General features: G+C 45.0%; 1 protein-coding gene across 1 annotated transcript in view; it reads right to left on the minus strand.

Moving 5' to 3' along the window:
* SNAP91 (synaptosome associated protein 91) overlaps positions 1–14,861 on the minus strand; it is a 141,363-nt gene extending 126,502 nt beyond the window's left edge. The window contains exons 1-2 of the mRNA XM_084622620.1: positions 14,727–14,861; positions 13,510–13,669 (exon numbers count right to left, since the gene is read on the minus strand). Of these exons, the coding sequence (XP_084478746.1) occupies positions 13,510–13,639 (130 nt within the window). The 5' untranslated portion in view covers positions 13,640–13,669; positions 14,727–14,861. The remainder of the gene's footprint in view (positions 1–13,509; positions 13,670–14,726) is intronic.
* Between the last annotated feature and the right edge of the window lie 512 nt (positions 14,862–15,373).

The raw sequence follows: 15,373 nt of genomic DNA on the forward strand, positions 1-15,373 counted from the left end.
TTTTTGTCTCATTTATGGTTCATATTCATGTTTCCCCATGAAGGCTAGAAACTAACTTTTTTTTAAAATGAGAACTGACATTCTCTTAGAGTCCTACAGCTGTAAGTAGCTCAGGCTTTAAGACCACCAAGTATTGCAAGACTCAGAGCTGGCAGCCCTGATCATTCTATATAGTTTATTTGTTTTATACCAATAATTTTAATATCTACTGTTATGCTGGGGGTTGGGTGAAACCTCCTTGAATAGATGGTGGGAGTAACAGCTGTCCTTCATTCAAGGTAACTGAGATGCAGTTAAGCTCCTTTTCATTTTTTTTTTTGGGCGGGGGGGGAGGAAGATAGCTGAAACAATAGCAGCCACTGCCCAAGCCACAGGCTACATGCAAGAAGCTGAGCTATGAAGGTGGAGAGATTTCACTGGGAGCTGAATGTGACCGAACCCATCACACGGTTCACAGAGATGCCCTTGGGACAGTCACCTGACGTGCTGAAGTTATCTGAGCCCATTTTCCCTGCCAGCTTGGAACTCCAGAACCCTGCCTTGTTGAGCCAGACACGCTAGCTTTGGCACAAGGCGGGAATCTTTTGTCTCTCTGGGTCCCCACCTCTTCTTCTAAATGGAAAAGTACCAGATTTAAGATGGATTTCATCAGGTGACATGGTCACATGTCCCTGAGAGACCTTATTCTTCATTACCCAAGGGCTGGCCACAGGTACACAGGAAGGCTTGCAGGTAAATAAACCCATTCACAACCAATTGTCCTAGTCAATGGGAGCCATCAAGATTCTAAGCCACCATTAATGGCGCACACTTTGCATAACTGCAATAGGACCACAGAGTTATACTTCATATTTCTAGCTTCAGATACAAGGATGATACATCCATACAAACAGGATGAACACACTCAGTAGATTATAAGCTTTGTAATGATACCTCACAAGAGACCTTTTGCTTAAAGCATATTCCACTTATAAATGTGAATATAATGTAAGCAAGCATATTTTCATAAATCATGTGGAGTGCAACATCATAAACGGAAGGCTGGGGGTTTTTTTTGGCAGGGGGAGTACACTTTTGAGAAGCTGCAGCTGAAAACAGAGGCAGGCAGAAGGCCAGAGATGCACTGATAATGTGATCAGAGAGAAAGCGAAGAGGTTTTTGGGTGGAATGCTAGCTGGACAAAAAGGCTTGAAAAACTGAGCAAATAAACGGTCTCCTGCTTGATTCCTACTGTGTTCAGGGAAACGAGACTTTGTGCATTGTTTTGTAAACAAACAGGATTACATCAAAGTCTCTGCCTCCATCAATTTCTCCTATGGAAACAATCTGCAAGACCCAGAATATTGGATAACCATATGGGTCAAAAAGGGGGTAACAATCCATACTTTATTAATTTAGAGGATGACTTGCAGTCTGGCCTCACAGGAGAGAGATGGGACTGTGAATGTGCCAAATCTGCTTTATTCATTTTCAGCTTTGTGACTAATGGAAGTGGGAAAAAAATATCTAGAAATTTCCCTGAATTACTGCCAGGTGAAAGAGTACTTCAAAGACTTCATAGAGTACATTAATTTCAGTACACCTGAAAACTGAAGTGAGAGGAGGAAAGTATTTTACATGAGTGTTTGGGATAATCCAGTCCATGCCAAATGCGTCAGATTTACTCTGAGGTGTTATGGGTCCCAGAGATAAGTATCGGCATTTGTAAAATGAGTACAGAGCACTTATGCTCTAGGTACTTGATGTTATATTTAAAGTAACAATAACTCTCTGGCTGAGGTTATTTAGCACTCCATTTGGTAGAGAACTGTAACAAGGGAATCCATGTCCCTGCTACTCCAGAAGTTCCTTATTCGATGTAAGAGGTGTCCCTATTAGTATATAAAGTCAGTCACTTTCGATTTGGTTTTATTCTACACAACCTCCTGTAGTTAAGTTTCTTCTATAACAAGCCCCCCTTCTTACTTCAGCATAGTCCTGCACCCCCAGTCTCCTCTATCTTTGATCATCCGCTTATTATTGCATTGCTATGGGTTCATCTGTCACTATGAAGAGTCACTTTGCTGCCTCAATACATAACAGCCAATACTGCTGCAGGTGAAGACAGGCAGTGAGAATATCTTGAGTTTTACTCAAAACACATGACAGGCACCATCTTGCCTGATATAAGAGGGCTTGAACCAGAGACCTCCAATGCTGAAAACATAAATCACTACTGCTTGAACTAGAAAAGCCAGGTTCTACTGCTATTGGCTGTAGCCAGCTTGCACTTTGTGAATTGAAACCAGACGGGGGGGGGGGGGGGGAGGCATGCACGCGCGCACACACACAGTCTTTCCCATAATCAAATGTGGGCCAAAGTTCGACATTTGGACAGGTCAGGTTTTTGTTTTGTTTTGTTTTTTTAAATACAAAGTAGATCAGCGCTAATTTGGTCTCTAGTCTCACAACCTAAGGAACTATGGGAAATTGAATTATTTCAGCCCACAATTCATTCTTTTTAAAAACTAAAAGTTTGATTTTGTCACACTTCTTTACGTAAGACTAGTGTCACCACTTAGATTATAACAATCAAGGACACTGGCAAAGTAAGTATTTGGGCCAAAACACCTTCAGAAAAGTACTAGTAAACTGAAGTCTGAGATTTCAGGTAAAATTCTGAAGGTCTAGAGCAAGTATTTGGATTACCTATGGAATTTGGTTTCAGCTCCCTTTTCAGACAACTGTCTGAAGTTCTTTAGCTGCAAAGTCATTTTACTGACAATCTCGAGGTCCACTCACAGGATACAAGAGGTTAACAGCATCCCCAACTTTCTGTAGTTCAGCATCAGGCCATTTTGTTTCTGAGCTATTGGTGCGACTCTTAGCTACAACTTAGTCTCAAATTCTACTCCAACACCTACTGCCGACAGTTCTAAAATATTGATTTCTGGTGTTTGTGAATATCTTTGATAAAGCTTGAGCCAGTTTATGGGTATATGAGAGTATTTTGCCATAAGCAACAGTCGCTGATACCATACTCACACTTTGATAAAAGCCACCCCCACACCCAAATAAATATTACCTGTATTTCATGCACAATCTGGAAGAGTTTACACCTATTCTATGGAAAGCTTAAATATTCTGATAACTAAGAGAGATAAAGGGTAGTATTCCTTCTAAATGGATCAACACTTCTCTATTAGGGGGTGTCATAAATATAAAGGGAAGGGTAAACCCCTTTGAAATCCCTCCTGACCAGGGGAAAGCTCCTCTCACCTGTAAAGGGTTAAGAAGCTAAAAGGTAACCTTGCTGGCACCTGACCAAAATGACCAATGAGGAGACAAGATACTTTCAAAAGCTGGGAGGAGGGAGAGAAACAAAGGGTCTGTGTCTGTCTATATGCTGGTCTTTACCGGGGATAGACCAGGAATGGAGTCTTAGAACTTTTAGTAAGTAATCTAGCTAGGTACGTGTTAGATTATGATTTCTTTAAATGGCTGAGAAAAGAATTGTGCTGAATAGAATAACTATTTCTGTCTATGTATCTTTTTTGTAACTTAAGGTTTTGCCCAGAGGGGTTCTCTATGTTTTTGAATCTAATTACCCTGTAAGATATCTACCATCCTGATTTTACAGGGGGGATTTCTTTATTTCTATTTACTTCTATTTTTTATTAAAAGTCTTCTTGTAAAAAACTGAATGCTTTTTCATTGTTCTCAGATCCAAGGGTTTGGGTCTGTGGTCACCTATGCAAATTGGTGAGGCTTTTTATCCAACATTTCCCAGGAAAGGGGGCGGGGTGCAAGTGTTGGGAGGATTGTTCATTGTTCTTAAGATCCAAGGGTCTGGGTCTGTAGTCACCTAGGCAAATTGGTGAGGCTTTTTACCAAGCCTTGTCCAGGAAGTGGGGTGCAAGGTTTTGGGAAGTATTTTGGGGGGGAAGGACGCGTCCAAACAGCTCTTCCCCAGTAACCAGTATTAGTTTGGTGGTGGTAGCGGCCAGTCCAAGGACAACGGGTGGAATATTCTGTACCTTGGGGAAGTTTTGACCTAAGCTGGTAAAGATAAGCTTAGGAGGTTTTTCATGCAGGTCCCCACATCTGTACCCTAGAGTTCAGAGTGGGGGAGGAACCTTGACAGGGGGCAAAAAGCCTCATGTGAAATGTAGCATTAAGGAGTTCAGTCAGTCTGACAGTATTAAGTACAAAAGCCAGCAACAGGTATTAGTCAAGTATGGCAAGTCTCAGACTTTATGCTATAGACTAGTCCCTTTTGGATAAGGCTTCCAGGTTTTCTGACCTAACCAAAAGGTACTTTGCGGGGGTGGGAGGAGGGTGCTGCGCTGACCTCTTGATGACGGTGCATTACAACTTCACTATTAGACACCCTGTCCATGTAGTAGCAGCCCAGATGGTCTGTTTAGAAAGCAGTTCAGTTGACAAAGTTCCTTTAAGTTTCATGCCCCTGCTGTAGTCACACTAACTTTAAATATAGGAAGACATCTCTGTACCCATTGTCTCCTACGATAACAGCAAACAAACCCCACAACTGAATCTAGACTCCAGAGGATCCTAATTCTTATTAAGGCAGGAAAAGAGGCAACAAGATATCCCAGTGCAATTCTATGCTCTTCGATGAGCTGCTACACATGCTGTCTTCTTACAGTATATGAATTACACAAAAGAAATAATTGCCACAGTGGGCTGTCTACTGTAACCTGGTATCAGACTTCAGGCAGTGGCTATGCTGATCTTTCAGAGTAAAGTTTACCATTCCAGACTGCATATGGCTAAACAGATAATACTTACTACAGTAGAAGTTCTTCCTGATTCCATCTGACTTGGCTTATTTAATCAAACACCAGAACCAACACCCCTGGAAGTTTTTACTCTAGCTAACAGAGCTACAGATGCTATGAACCCAAATTTTGTTTGTTTAGTCTTCAGCTATAGTATTTATCCAAATATCTTGCTGCAAAGCACTCTTCAGGTTGCACTGCACTCACAAATAACTTAAGTTCATGGCTTTTACATGTCATTTACATATCTGCCTTTTTTGTTATTGTATGATGGCATAGAGCAGGGGTTCTCAAACTGTGGGTCACGATCCAGTTTTAATGGGGTTGCCATTACTGGCGTTAGATTTGCTGGTGCTTGGGGCTGAAGCAAAAGCCTGAGCCCCACTGACTGGGGCCAAAGCAAACACTTGAGAGATTATTCTACAATTGCAATCCCATTAGCCACTGTTTAAACTATTTCAATACTGATCACATTCAGTAGAGAAATAGTTTAAACAGTCACTTTAAATGGTCATTTGGTTTGAATTACCCTGTTGTGTGAACTTCTCCATTCATCTCCTTGCAGCTGAGTCAAGAAGATCTCTGTTTGCACGCTGTTCAGGGGTAGAAGCTTCTTTTAAAAGAGAAAGTTCTATATTAAGGAACATATTGTGCAGCCAACAGAAGACGTTGAATGCATGGGGCCTGTGTTAACAAGTGATAATTTGAATGAAAAAAATTAAATGCATGCATTTCAATACTTCTTTTTAAGTGTCACATTCCATCAACACAATTTTCAGCTTTGTGTTTTCCAGTGTGTAAATAGATATACAATGCTTTGCATAAACTGGAAGCCTGCACTATATTATTTAGAGGGTCATTTTTAAATTGTTTGAAGCAAGATCTTCCAAAGTGACAAAGATCATATGAATATCTGAAGCTTGTAAAGAGACAGTAAGAGTACTTTTTTCCATCCATGCCCTCTCATAACAAATGAACAATTCACTCAAAAAGCCCCCTCCCCCGCCCCAAAAAGTCAGTAAGTTGTAAGCAAGGCTCAAATTGGAAGAGTAGTAGTATTCTTCTACCTGAGATGCCACTCATGGTAGATTGTGCAGGTGGGGTTCAAAATTACTACACTTGCTATGCTAAACTCCTTTGGTTGCCTCCCTAGATGGGGTCTGAATATACCTACGAACTGAGCCAGATTAAGCTATAGGCACAACAGACATATAGCTTTCCAACTTCGAGAGTCATGATCAGGTCAGGATCTAAGCTTGCATTGGTTACACCTGAATTATGTCTGCAGCTTCTAGTTGAAGATTGTTTTAGCCCCAAATGCAGTAGCTTCTAAATCCAGCCTCCAACAGAGGGAGAAGCAGCAGCCATTGGAGCCAGAGAATAAACCATCTAGCTTCACATCCACCACTAGAGCAAAAAGGACCTCCACTACTATTGGGGGGGGGAAAGGGGGGGGGATAGAGAGTTACCACATTATGTTTGTCATAAATATAAAGGGAAGGGTAAACACCTTTAAAATCCCTCCTGGCCAGAGGAAAAATCCTTTCACCTGTAAAGGGTTAAGAAGCTAGGATAACCTCGCTGGCACCTGACCAAAATGACCAATGAGGAGACAAGACACTTTCAAAAGCTGGGAGGAGGGAGAAAAACAAAGGGTCTGTGTCTGTCTGTGTGATGCTTTTGCCGGGGACAGAACAGGAATGGAGTTTTAGAACTTAGTAAGTAATCTAGCTAGATATGCATTAGATTATGATTTCTTTAAATGGCTGAGAAATTAAGCTGTGCTGAATAGAATGGATATTCCTGTCTGTGTGTCTTTTTGTAACTTAAGGTTTTGCCTAGAGGGATTCTCTATGTTTTGAATCTAATTACCCTGTAAGGTATTTACCATCCTGATTTTACAGAGGTGATTCTTTTTTACTTTACTTCTATTAAAATCCTTCTTTTCAGAAACTGAATGCTTTTTCATTGTTCTTAAGATCCCAGGGTTTGGGTCTGTGGTCACCTATGCAAATTGGTGAGGATTTTTACCAAACCTTCCTTAGGAAGTGGGGTGCAAGGGTTGGGAGGATTTTTGGGGGGAAGATGTTTCCAAACAACGCTTTCCTAATAAATAAACCCAGATAAATGTTTGGTGGTGGCAGTGGAAGTCCAAGGGCAAAGGGTAAAATAGTTTGTACCTCAGGAAAGTTTTAACCTAAGCTGGTAAAAGTAAGCTTAGGAGGTTTTCATGCAGGTTTCATCTGTACCCTAGAGTTCAGAGTGGGGAAGGAACCTTGACAATGTTAAATTCAGTTTAAGCAGGATTTAAATCTGTTTAAGTGCATCTATATTATATCTACATCTATATCTACAATCAACAAACTCTTGGGTTCTGTTGGACCAAAGGATGGGGAACAAATCCCCAAAGTGAAGATCCAGCACTAAGAGCTCTTCCCTCAAACATACAAATCATGGAACTTTTAGCTCAAGGGTCCCAGCTGAAACCTAGAGTGATAAAGCATGGAGAAAGGCAGCCTCCAAGTTAGGAGACTCAAATCATGAAGGGCTGGGTTACATTAAACCCATTGGCTTGAAGTTAGTCTTTCACTGGTCTTCTCCACTTGTCCTGTAACATCCACCACCTGCTCCCTAGCACTGGGGCAACATTCCTCTTGCTGGGTACCCAGTGTCCCCACTCTTTTCATATCCTTCCTCAAGATCTACTTTTGCTTTGCTTGCCGCTGTATTTCAGATGCTCATCATAAATTGATTGGTCTGTTATCTGGTTAACCCACATACTTCCATGCCCTAATTTACCTCTACTATTGTCTAACTTCATACTCTTATTTATATTTAATCTTTTCAAGAGAGGGGTCATACCCTCTTGTCTCTGAAGCGCCATGCATATATGGTACTCAAAAAAAAAAAGTTAGACTACTACAGCCATCTTCTGGGCTCTTACAGAGTAACACTGGAGCTACTCCAATGTAGTGCTAGCCTGCAGGCTATCACCTTACTATATGGGATTAACCAGCGCATACATTGCCAACTATATCTACAAAAAACAATACCAGTGTGTACTAGCCACAAATGATACCAGCACAGTATCAGTGCCAAACCAAGACTTGCAAGTAGTCAAGGAAACTTGAAAACTCTACATACTGCCACAGTTTCCTGGCCACAACCTTCTCAATCTTTCCTAAAAGGAAAGGAGACGAATTTGGCAACACACCACCAACCCACCCTAGAGCTACCCTTAAGCTATTCTTAGGAGAGGCTAGAATTGCTCCTCTGAAAGGAGACACAGACAGTTTCTCCCCACTCTAGTTTTACTTGCCATAAGTGATCATGGTTGATGTTTTAAGCACCTCCAGAACTCCTGAGAAAAAAACCTGCCAAAAAAAATCCAACCAAAGCTGACTTTGCATTTGTTCCTCTCCTCATCACACCAGCCTACAATCAAACTTTATGCATAATGTAAATTAAGGACTCATTGCAAGAAACTCTTCACTCTGTAGCAGAGTTGAGACACCTTGATTTCCTGCCAGACTGTTTATCACCTAAAACAGTTCCATGAATCATGATTTCAGACTAAGGGGGGAAAAAAGTCCCTAGCCTCCAGTATAATCCCAGTATAAGACTGAATTCTGTGATTAAAACACGCTTTTAAGTCACCCTTACATATTACTTTAGAGCTATGTGAAACCACTAAAAGGAAATTGTGAGAAGTGACATCTATCCCCTTTACATCAAAGAAAGATACCATTGCTCAGTTATCCCAGTGCTTAAAATATCAGCTCCCAGGGAAAGAAGCTTAAAGAAAACCTGTTCTGGTTTTCAGTTTGAGCAATGTTTAGTGTATATATCACAGCAGAAAAGGCCTGTGCTGGTCCCCCCCAGCAGCACCAGGCAATTCAGGTGCGCCCGCAATGATTCACTGGAGGCATATGGTGGTTTCAACACATTATGAATGAGGATGTCAGGCTTCAGACCAACCAGCCTCCACTGTCTTCCCAGTGTTAGGCTTCAATGTCAGCTCAAGCGGCTTGGCCACCTGCTCTGTATGCCAGAGTCCATGCCAGTCCGCTAGCTTTATAAGTTTGATCAAGCAGATGGTCTCACAAGTTGGAGATATGTCACGGCTTCCAACTTCACCCGCCGCAATGTAGTGCGGGCTGTAATACTGGCAGGAAACCAGGCTCTCTGGAAATGGGTGATCTGAAGTTTGCACTCTATGCTCCACAAGCAGGAGAATTAATGAAATGAATGAAGCTTAACCTCAGCAACACCAGTGATGGTGATGTGGAGGATTCCCAAGAACTCAATACCAGCCTGAAGTCAAGACAGTCTTCACCCTCAAATTCCTTTTGGACTTCAGATGGTAAAATAAGCATCCTCTTAGGTGCAGCTGGCCAAGACACTGAGATTGTGGGATATGGACTTAGCCACACATTTGCAATTCCCAGGCTTGATTGTTGCTGTTCACCATACATATGAAGATGCCAACCCTAAAAAGCCTTCCATGTGTTTAGCTTACTGAATTAGTAGTATTTCACAAAGCATGCCATACTGCTGCTCCATCTTCATCTACTGACTACCTGTCGAGTACTCAGTCAAGTTGGATATTTCAGTCCCATTCTTCAATGCCATAAATGACATTACCTCCAGCTACAAGGGAAAGAAAATCTCCCAATGTCTATAACCTCCTACAACAGCTACATTCCTAACAGTGAATTTATCAGCCTTGAGAATAAGTCTTGTGAGCACAAGAGATTGGAAATGAGTTAACAATTCCTCGTCAGCTGCCAAGAACCCTAAGAGTACAGAATGACCACAGAACTCACCATCTTCAAAACAAGATGCAAAACACAAATGGAAAAAAAACTAACAAAAATCCAAGCAGCAAGTGTAACTTTATCATTAGATGTACACCACAACATCTAAATATGCAATAAAAATAGTGCTAAAGCTAATTTGTTGTTGATCCAACAGGACCATGAGTTTGCAGGCTTTCAAATGAAGGAGGCGTAGCCCCTCAATATAAGGAGCAGATAAGACTTGGCAGAGGCAGTGTTCGCTATCTAACAATTGCCAGCATCTTCTGTGTCTTTGCCTGGTTTAACTTCAGCCATCATCCAAGCCCATATATCACCTGAACCTGTTGGAAAAGGTAAACAAACCAAGTTTCATCAGCATGCTGATGTTACTATGACCCTTAATGCCTCAATCTCCCCAGCGCCCTAATATACAGGTTGAGCAGCAGAAGCAACGGAACCCTGTTTGACACAATGAGGAGTCTCTAGCGAATATGCAGCTCCCAAGACATCTTTCAAAGAAAGGAATGCAGACTCACTAAGCAGCCACACATGTAGAATCTAGGAGGTATCCGCAACATCTTGCGGTCCACTGTATCTATGTTGCAGAGAGATATTTGAACCGTCTCCAGATTTCAATACTTGGATACTGCTGGCAGGGCCGTCTCAGTGGAGGAACCTCAACTTATTGTTTCCCTAAGAGCCCACGATTGTTGGCCTCAGAACAGCGTAAAGCCTTAGTTTGAGGGAGTTTTGTTTAATTTCTGTGGAATTAGTTAATTGACTTATGTTAATGGACCATATTCAAACCAAATATTTAGAACATTTACACTTGTTAATATATTAAGGATATACTTAAACAGGAAAGGAAAAAGCAATGTTATTTTACACTTGACCCTTGTCCACCAGTGTCCTTGAGGTAAGCAAAGAAGCCAGCACTGCAACCTTCCCTTTAAGCTGCATGCACAGGGGGCCATGCAGCCATCTCATGTGGCTAGAAGTGCGTTGGCATCCCACCCCACGATCTGCCAGAGTCCACAGCAGCTCCTCTCTACACCAGGGACAGAAGGGGTACGGAAGCAGGGTGAGGTAGGCAGGTGCTCTGAAGGGAGCACAGCCAGCCTCCAGGTCCCAATCTACCTCTCCGGACCGACTGCCGGAACCCGCAGCATTTCCTCTTGGTGTTGTAGGGAGCCTCAAGCCAACAGGAAGGAGAGGCAGGGTCTAAGGACTCATTTATGTAGAATGGGAAAACTGTACACGGTCCAGGATGCACAGAGCTTGCTGTGGAGAGGCTGATCCCCCGGCTGGCAGCAGCATCCAAGGACTGGAGGTGCTGAAGTGAACCTCTCCTCCCCCTCCCCAATAGCTGCTGCAGCTCCCTGCCGGGCCAGGAAAGCCTGTGCCATCACTAGGTCAGGAGTACCCAGTCCATGTGCTTCTCTGCCTACTCTGGGCTGGCAGCTCCCTCTCCAGGGACCCCCAGGGAGGGAAGCAGGGCTGGCTGGGGGGCAGAGAGGGGAAGACCCTGAGATCCCTTCCCCCAAGGAAACCTCAAACCCAGCAGGCAGGGGACAAGTGCTCAGCAGAGTTTGTAGCTGGCTTAGAACAAAAAAAAGTTTAGAAGGAACACTGATACTCTGTACCATAACCAGGTCTTAATCTGGGGTTTGGGGTGTTTTTTTTTATATATGGGTGCAGTAAGTCACTAAATCATTAAGTTGGTCTGTCATTACCTTCAATCATCTTTTAAATAAGGAATTCTTGAGACTCACCAGTTGTTAAGTTCCATATCAAGTTATGTGTCAGAGGGGTAGCTGTACTAGTCTGGATCTAGCGAAGTGGCAAAGAGTTCCGTGGCACCTTATAGACTAACAGACGTATTGGAGCATAAGCTTTCGTGGGTGAATACCCACTTCATTGGATGCATGTAGTAGAAATTTCCAGAGGCAGGTATAAATATGCAAGCAAGAATCAGGCTAGGGATAACGAGGTTAGTTCAATCAGGGAGGATGAGGCCCTCTTCTAGCAGTTGAAGTGTGAACATCAATGGAGGAGAAACCGCTTTTGTAGTTGGCTAGCCATTCACAGTCTTTTTTTAATCCTGAGCTGATGGTGTCAAATTCGCAAATGAACTGAAGCTCAGCAGTTTCTCTTTGAAGTCTGGTCCTGAAGCATTTTTTGCTGAAGGATGGCTACCTTTAAACCTGCAATTGTGTGCCCAGGGAGGTTGAAGTGTTCTCCTACAGGTTTTTGTAACTTGCCATTCCTAATATCTGATTTGTGTCCCTTTATCCTTTTACGTAGGGACTGTCCAGTCTGGCCGATGTACATAGCAGAGGGGCATTGCTGGCACATGATGGCATAGATTACATTGGTGGACGTGCAGGTGAATGAACCAGTGATGGTGTGGCTGATCTGGTTAGGTCCTATGATGGTGTCACTAGTATAAATATTTGGGCAGAGTTAGCATCAAGGTTTGTTGCATGGATTGGTTCCTGAGTTAGAGTTACTAAGGTGCAATGTGTAGTTGCTGATGAGAATATGCTTCAGGTTGGTGGGCTGTCTATGGGAGAGGACTGGCCTGCCTCCCAAAGCCTGTGAAAGTGAGGGATCGTTGTCCAGGATGGGTTGTAGATAACTGATGATGCGTTGGAGAGGTTTTAGCTGAGGACTGTACGTGGTGGCCAGTGGAGTTCTGTTGGTTTCTTTCTTGGGCTTGTCAAAAACCTGTAGGAGAACACTTCAACCTCCCTGGACACACAATAGCAGGTTTAAAGGTAGCCATCCTGCAGTAAAAAAAAAAACTTCAGGACCAGACTTCAAAGAGAAACTGCAGAGCTTCAGTTCATTTGCAAATAAACACTAGAAGGTGAAATACCATCAGACGTTATTCTTCCTTTGTAATAGCAAGAAGGAAATACAATTCTATTAAAAAGTATTTAAACACACTGGACTAATGTTAGCATTAATATATAAACATTGCTTTAAAGAGAGACAGTTATGAGCTAATATTTCCTGATACAGATTAGCAAGATGTTTCTCACTGTTTAGTAATAGTTCCCAAAATTAAGAAAGCTCATTTTTAGGATGCATTAAAAAATGCAAAGAGAAGAAGAGTCAAGACATTGGCATACAAACACACTTTTCTGTCCAAACAATCCACAGCTTCTAAGAAAAGCCCGGCTCAACACCACATGATTAAATTCTGCCCACCTCTCTCTCAAAGTCAGAAGTGAAACCAGTTCTTTCTGATCCAGTGTGAAGGGAGATTGCCAAAACAAGCAGAACATTACAGAGATATTATTTTTCCGTGACCTCATTCACTAGTCTAGAAATTTAGTGTGAAACCAAGATGTCCAAGACAGATTTTAAGTCTTCAATATGTGCAATACAAAGCCACCAGTCTTCTTCCTCAAAATAGTGTGGGAGCCATCAGATATGCAGATAAGACAATTGCTTTCCTCAGGCAATTGGATTCCTCAACACAAGAGTCTTAGACTCCCTTATTCAAGAATCATCTTGACTTAACATGATCACCTTTGAGTCCACCTTTGTCTTATGACCACAAATATCAATACTCCAGCCCCAGGTTCAGTATCCATGTCAAAATCTAACCTAATCATGACTAACGTGATAGGCAGTGAGGGGTAGCAGACCCACCTTTCACAGGCTCTAGTCTTTAATATACATATTAAGTTGCCTTTCTGGAACTGAGGCTAGAGATCAAAAGGAGAGAAAATGGCTGAGGGGACAATATTATGGGAGCACAGAAGATCGTCAATGACACAACCCATCCCCCTTCAGGATTTCTCATAAGCCTTATGACTTAAGGGATGATAACAGCAAGTACTGTTGTCAGAGAGTTTAAGGGCCACATAGACTGCCTTCTTAGCCCTGAGCATGTAATGCTTATATAAAGAGATGCTTACAGTCCAGGTGTTTTTTCTTGGGCCCCATCACTTCATGTGTGGTTGCTTTGCAGACGGCTCTGGCTACAGCTGATCCTGTAACGCTGTACTGAGCAGCTGCGATGCGATCTGTCAGCGTCTGACCCGACATCTTCGACTAATGTTAGTGCTGCTGCCTCTTCTGCAAGCGGGGAAACACAGGGGAGGCAGGGGATGTTCCGGGTTTAATGACAGAGCGAGGGAGACCCTGTCCTTCCAGCACCCAGGCCCTTTCCAGCAGGGGCAATCCTTCCTCCCTCACCCCGTTGTGTAAGCGTTACAAGAGCAGTCAAGAGAAGCTGCCCAGGGGAAGACGGGGTATTTTAGACACTGCAGAAGAAAAGCCAGCACACCCATAGCGCATCCATCCCCTCCCCACCCCTAACCCGCGCCCTTAGCGCAACACCATCGCGGCGAACAGCTGCTGCCGAGCGGGGCCCACCTTCCCCTCCGCCGCCAGCCCCACCGACGTGGGGAAGGGGGAAACCTGCACCCCCCACCCCCCGAAACGGGGTCCCCCCTCTGCACTCCTGACAGCCCCGAGAGCCCCAGCAAGCTCCAGGGAATGAATTAGATACCCAGTGGGAGCCGCTGCTCGCTGCTACTGCAGTAAACGGGAGCTTTTCCATCGCCTGCTTCCCCGCGTCTCTCTGCTGGGAGATTATCACATCATTGCGCCATGTTATGCCCTGCCTGCGCCTCTCCCCACCCAGCTCCTCCTTTACCGCTCCGGGAGGCAAGGGCAGGCCGCCCATCGGGAATAGACACCGGCTCCCCTCCCCGCGCCCACCCGGCCCAGCCGCCCAGACACTCGTCCCCCTTCTCTCCAGTGCGCCCCACCGGGCCCCTGCGCCGGCCCTAGCTCACACGCCGCCCCTCCCAGGCCCACTGCAGCTCAGGGGCCCCCACGCGGGGATGCTGCGGCTGCAGCGCGCTGCCCCGGCCGCGGGCAGGAGCCCGGGCTGGGCTGGGCGGTGGCGGCGTCGGCAGCAGCAGACCTGTCACCGCGTCCTTCTGGCTGCCGCTCCCGGGGAGGGCGCCCCCTCCTCCGCGGGGCCGGGAGAGCCCCAGGTGCTGGGCGGCCCCGCCCGCCCGCAGCGCACGGCCCGGGAGAGGCCGGAGCTCCCGCGCCCAGGGGCCGCCGCTGTGCCTAGCCTAATCCCCCAGCGCTGCCGCCGCCGCCGCAGGGATGGACGTACCCGCCCGGCGCGCCGCCCTCGCTGTCTCCGCCGCGCTCACCCTCCTGCTCCTGCCGGCCCCTCCTCAGGTTTGTGGCTCGGCGGAGTCAGGTGACCCGGCGCGGCCAAACCGGGACGTGCGGTCCGCTAGGTGCCGTAGGGGGAGCGCCCCCGCGCCGCGCTCTTAAAGGGGACACCCCGCAGCCCGCAGCGCCCGCGCCCAGCCAGCCCCCGCCCCCAAGGTGAGCTCCGAGGCCGGCACAGCCCCTCCGCCCGCTCCCGGGGCGGCTCACTTTCAATTCCCCCCGGCGGTGTGCTTTTCTCCCCGGTCGCTTCCCCTCGTTTCTTGCACCATTTTCTCTCATTTCCCTCCGCTCCCTCCTTGCCCGATTTGCCTCTTTCACCTTCTCTCTGGCTCTCTCGCCCTTTAAATGGGGGTGGGATATTTTTCAATTTGGAGCGTTTCATTGTCAGTTTGCAAAAGAATTAGTATTTGAAAATAACTTTTTAATGTGGAAATATATTTGAATTCCAGGCCCCTTTGAGGATGGTCAGGTTATATTTGGTTCTCTGACTTCCTCCCCCCACACAAGAGTTTTTAAACTACCAATATTTAGACTGCCAATTTAAGCCCCTTACAGCTGCTCTACAAGTACCATAAGAATGGC

The sequence above is a fragment of the Lepidochelys olivacea genome, assembly GCF_965140295.1.
Source record: "Lepidochelys olivacea isolate rLepOli2 genome assembly, chromosome: 3".
Taxonomy (NCBI): domain Eukaryota; kingdom Metazoa; phylum Chordata; order Testudines; family Cheloniidae; genus Lepidochelys; species Lepidochelys olivacea.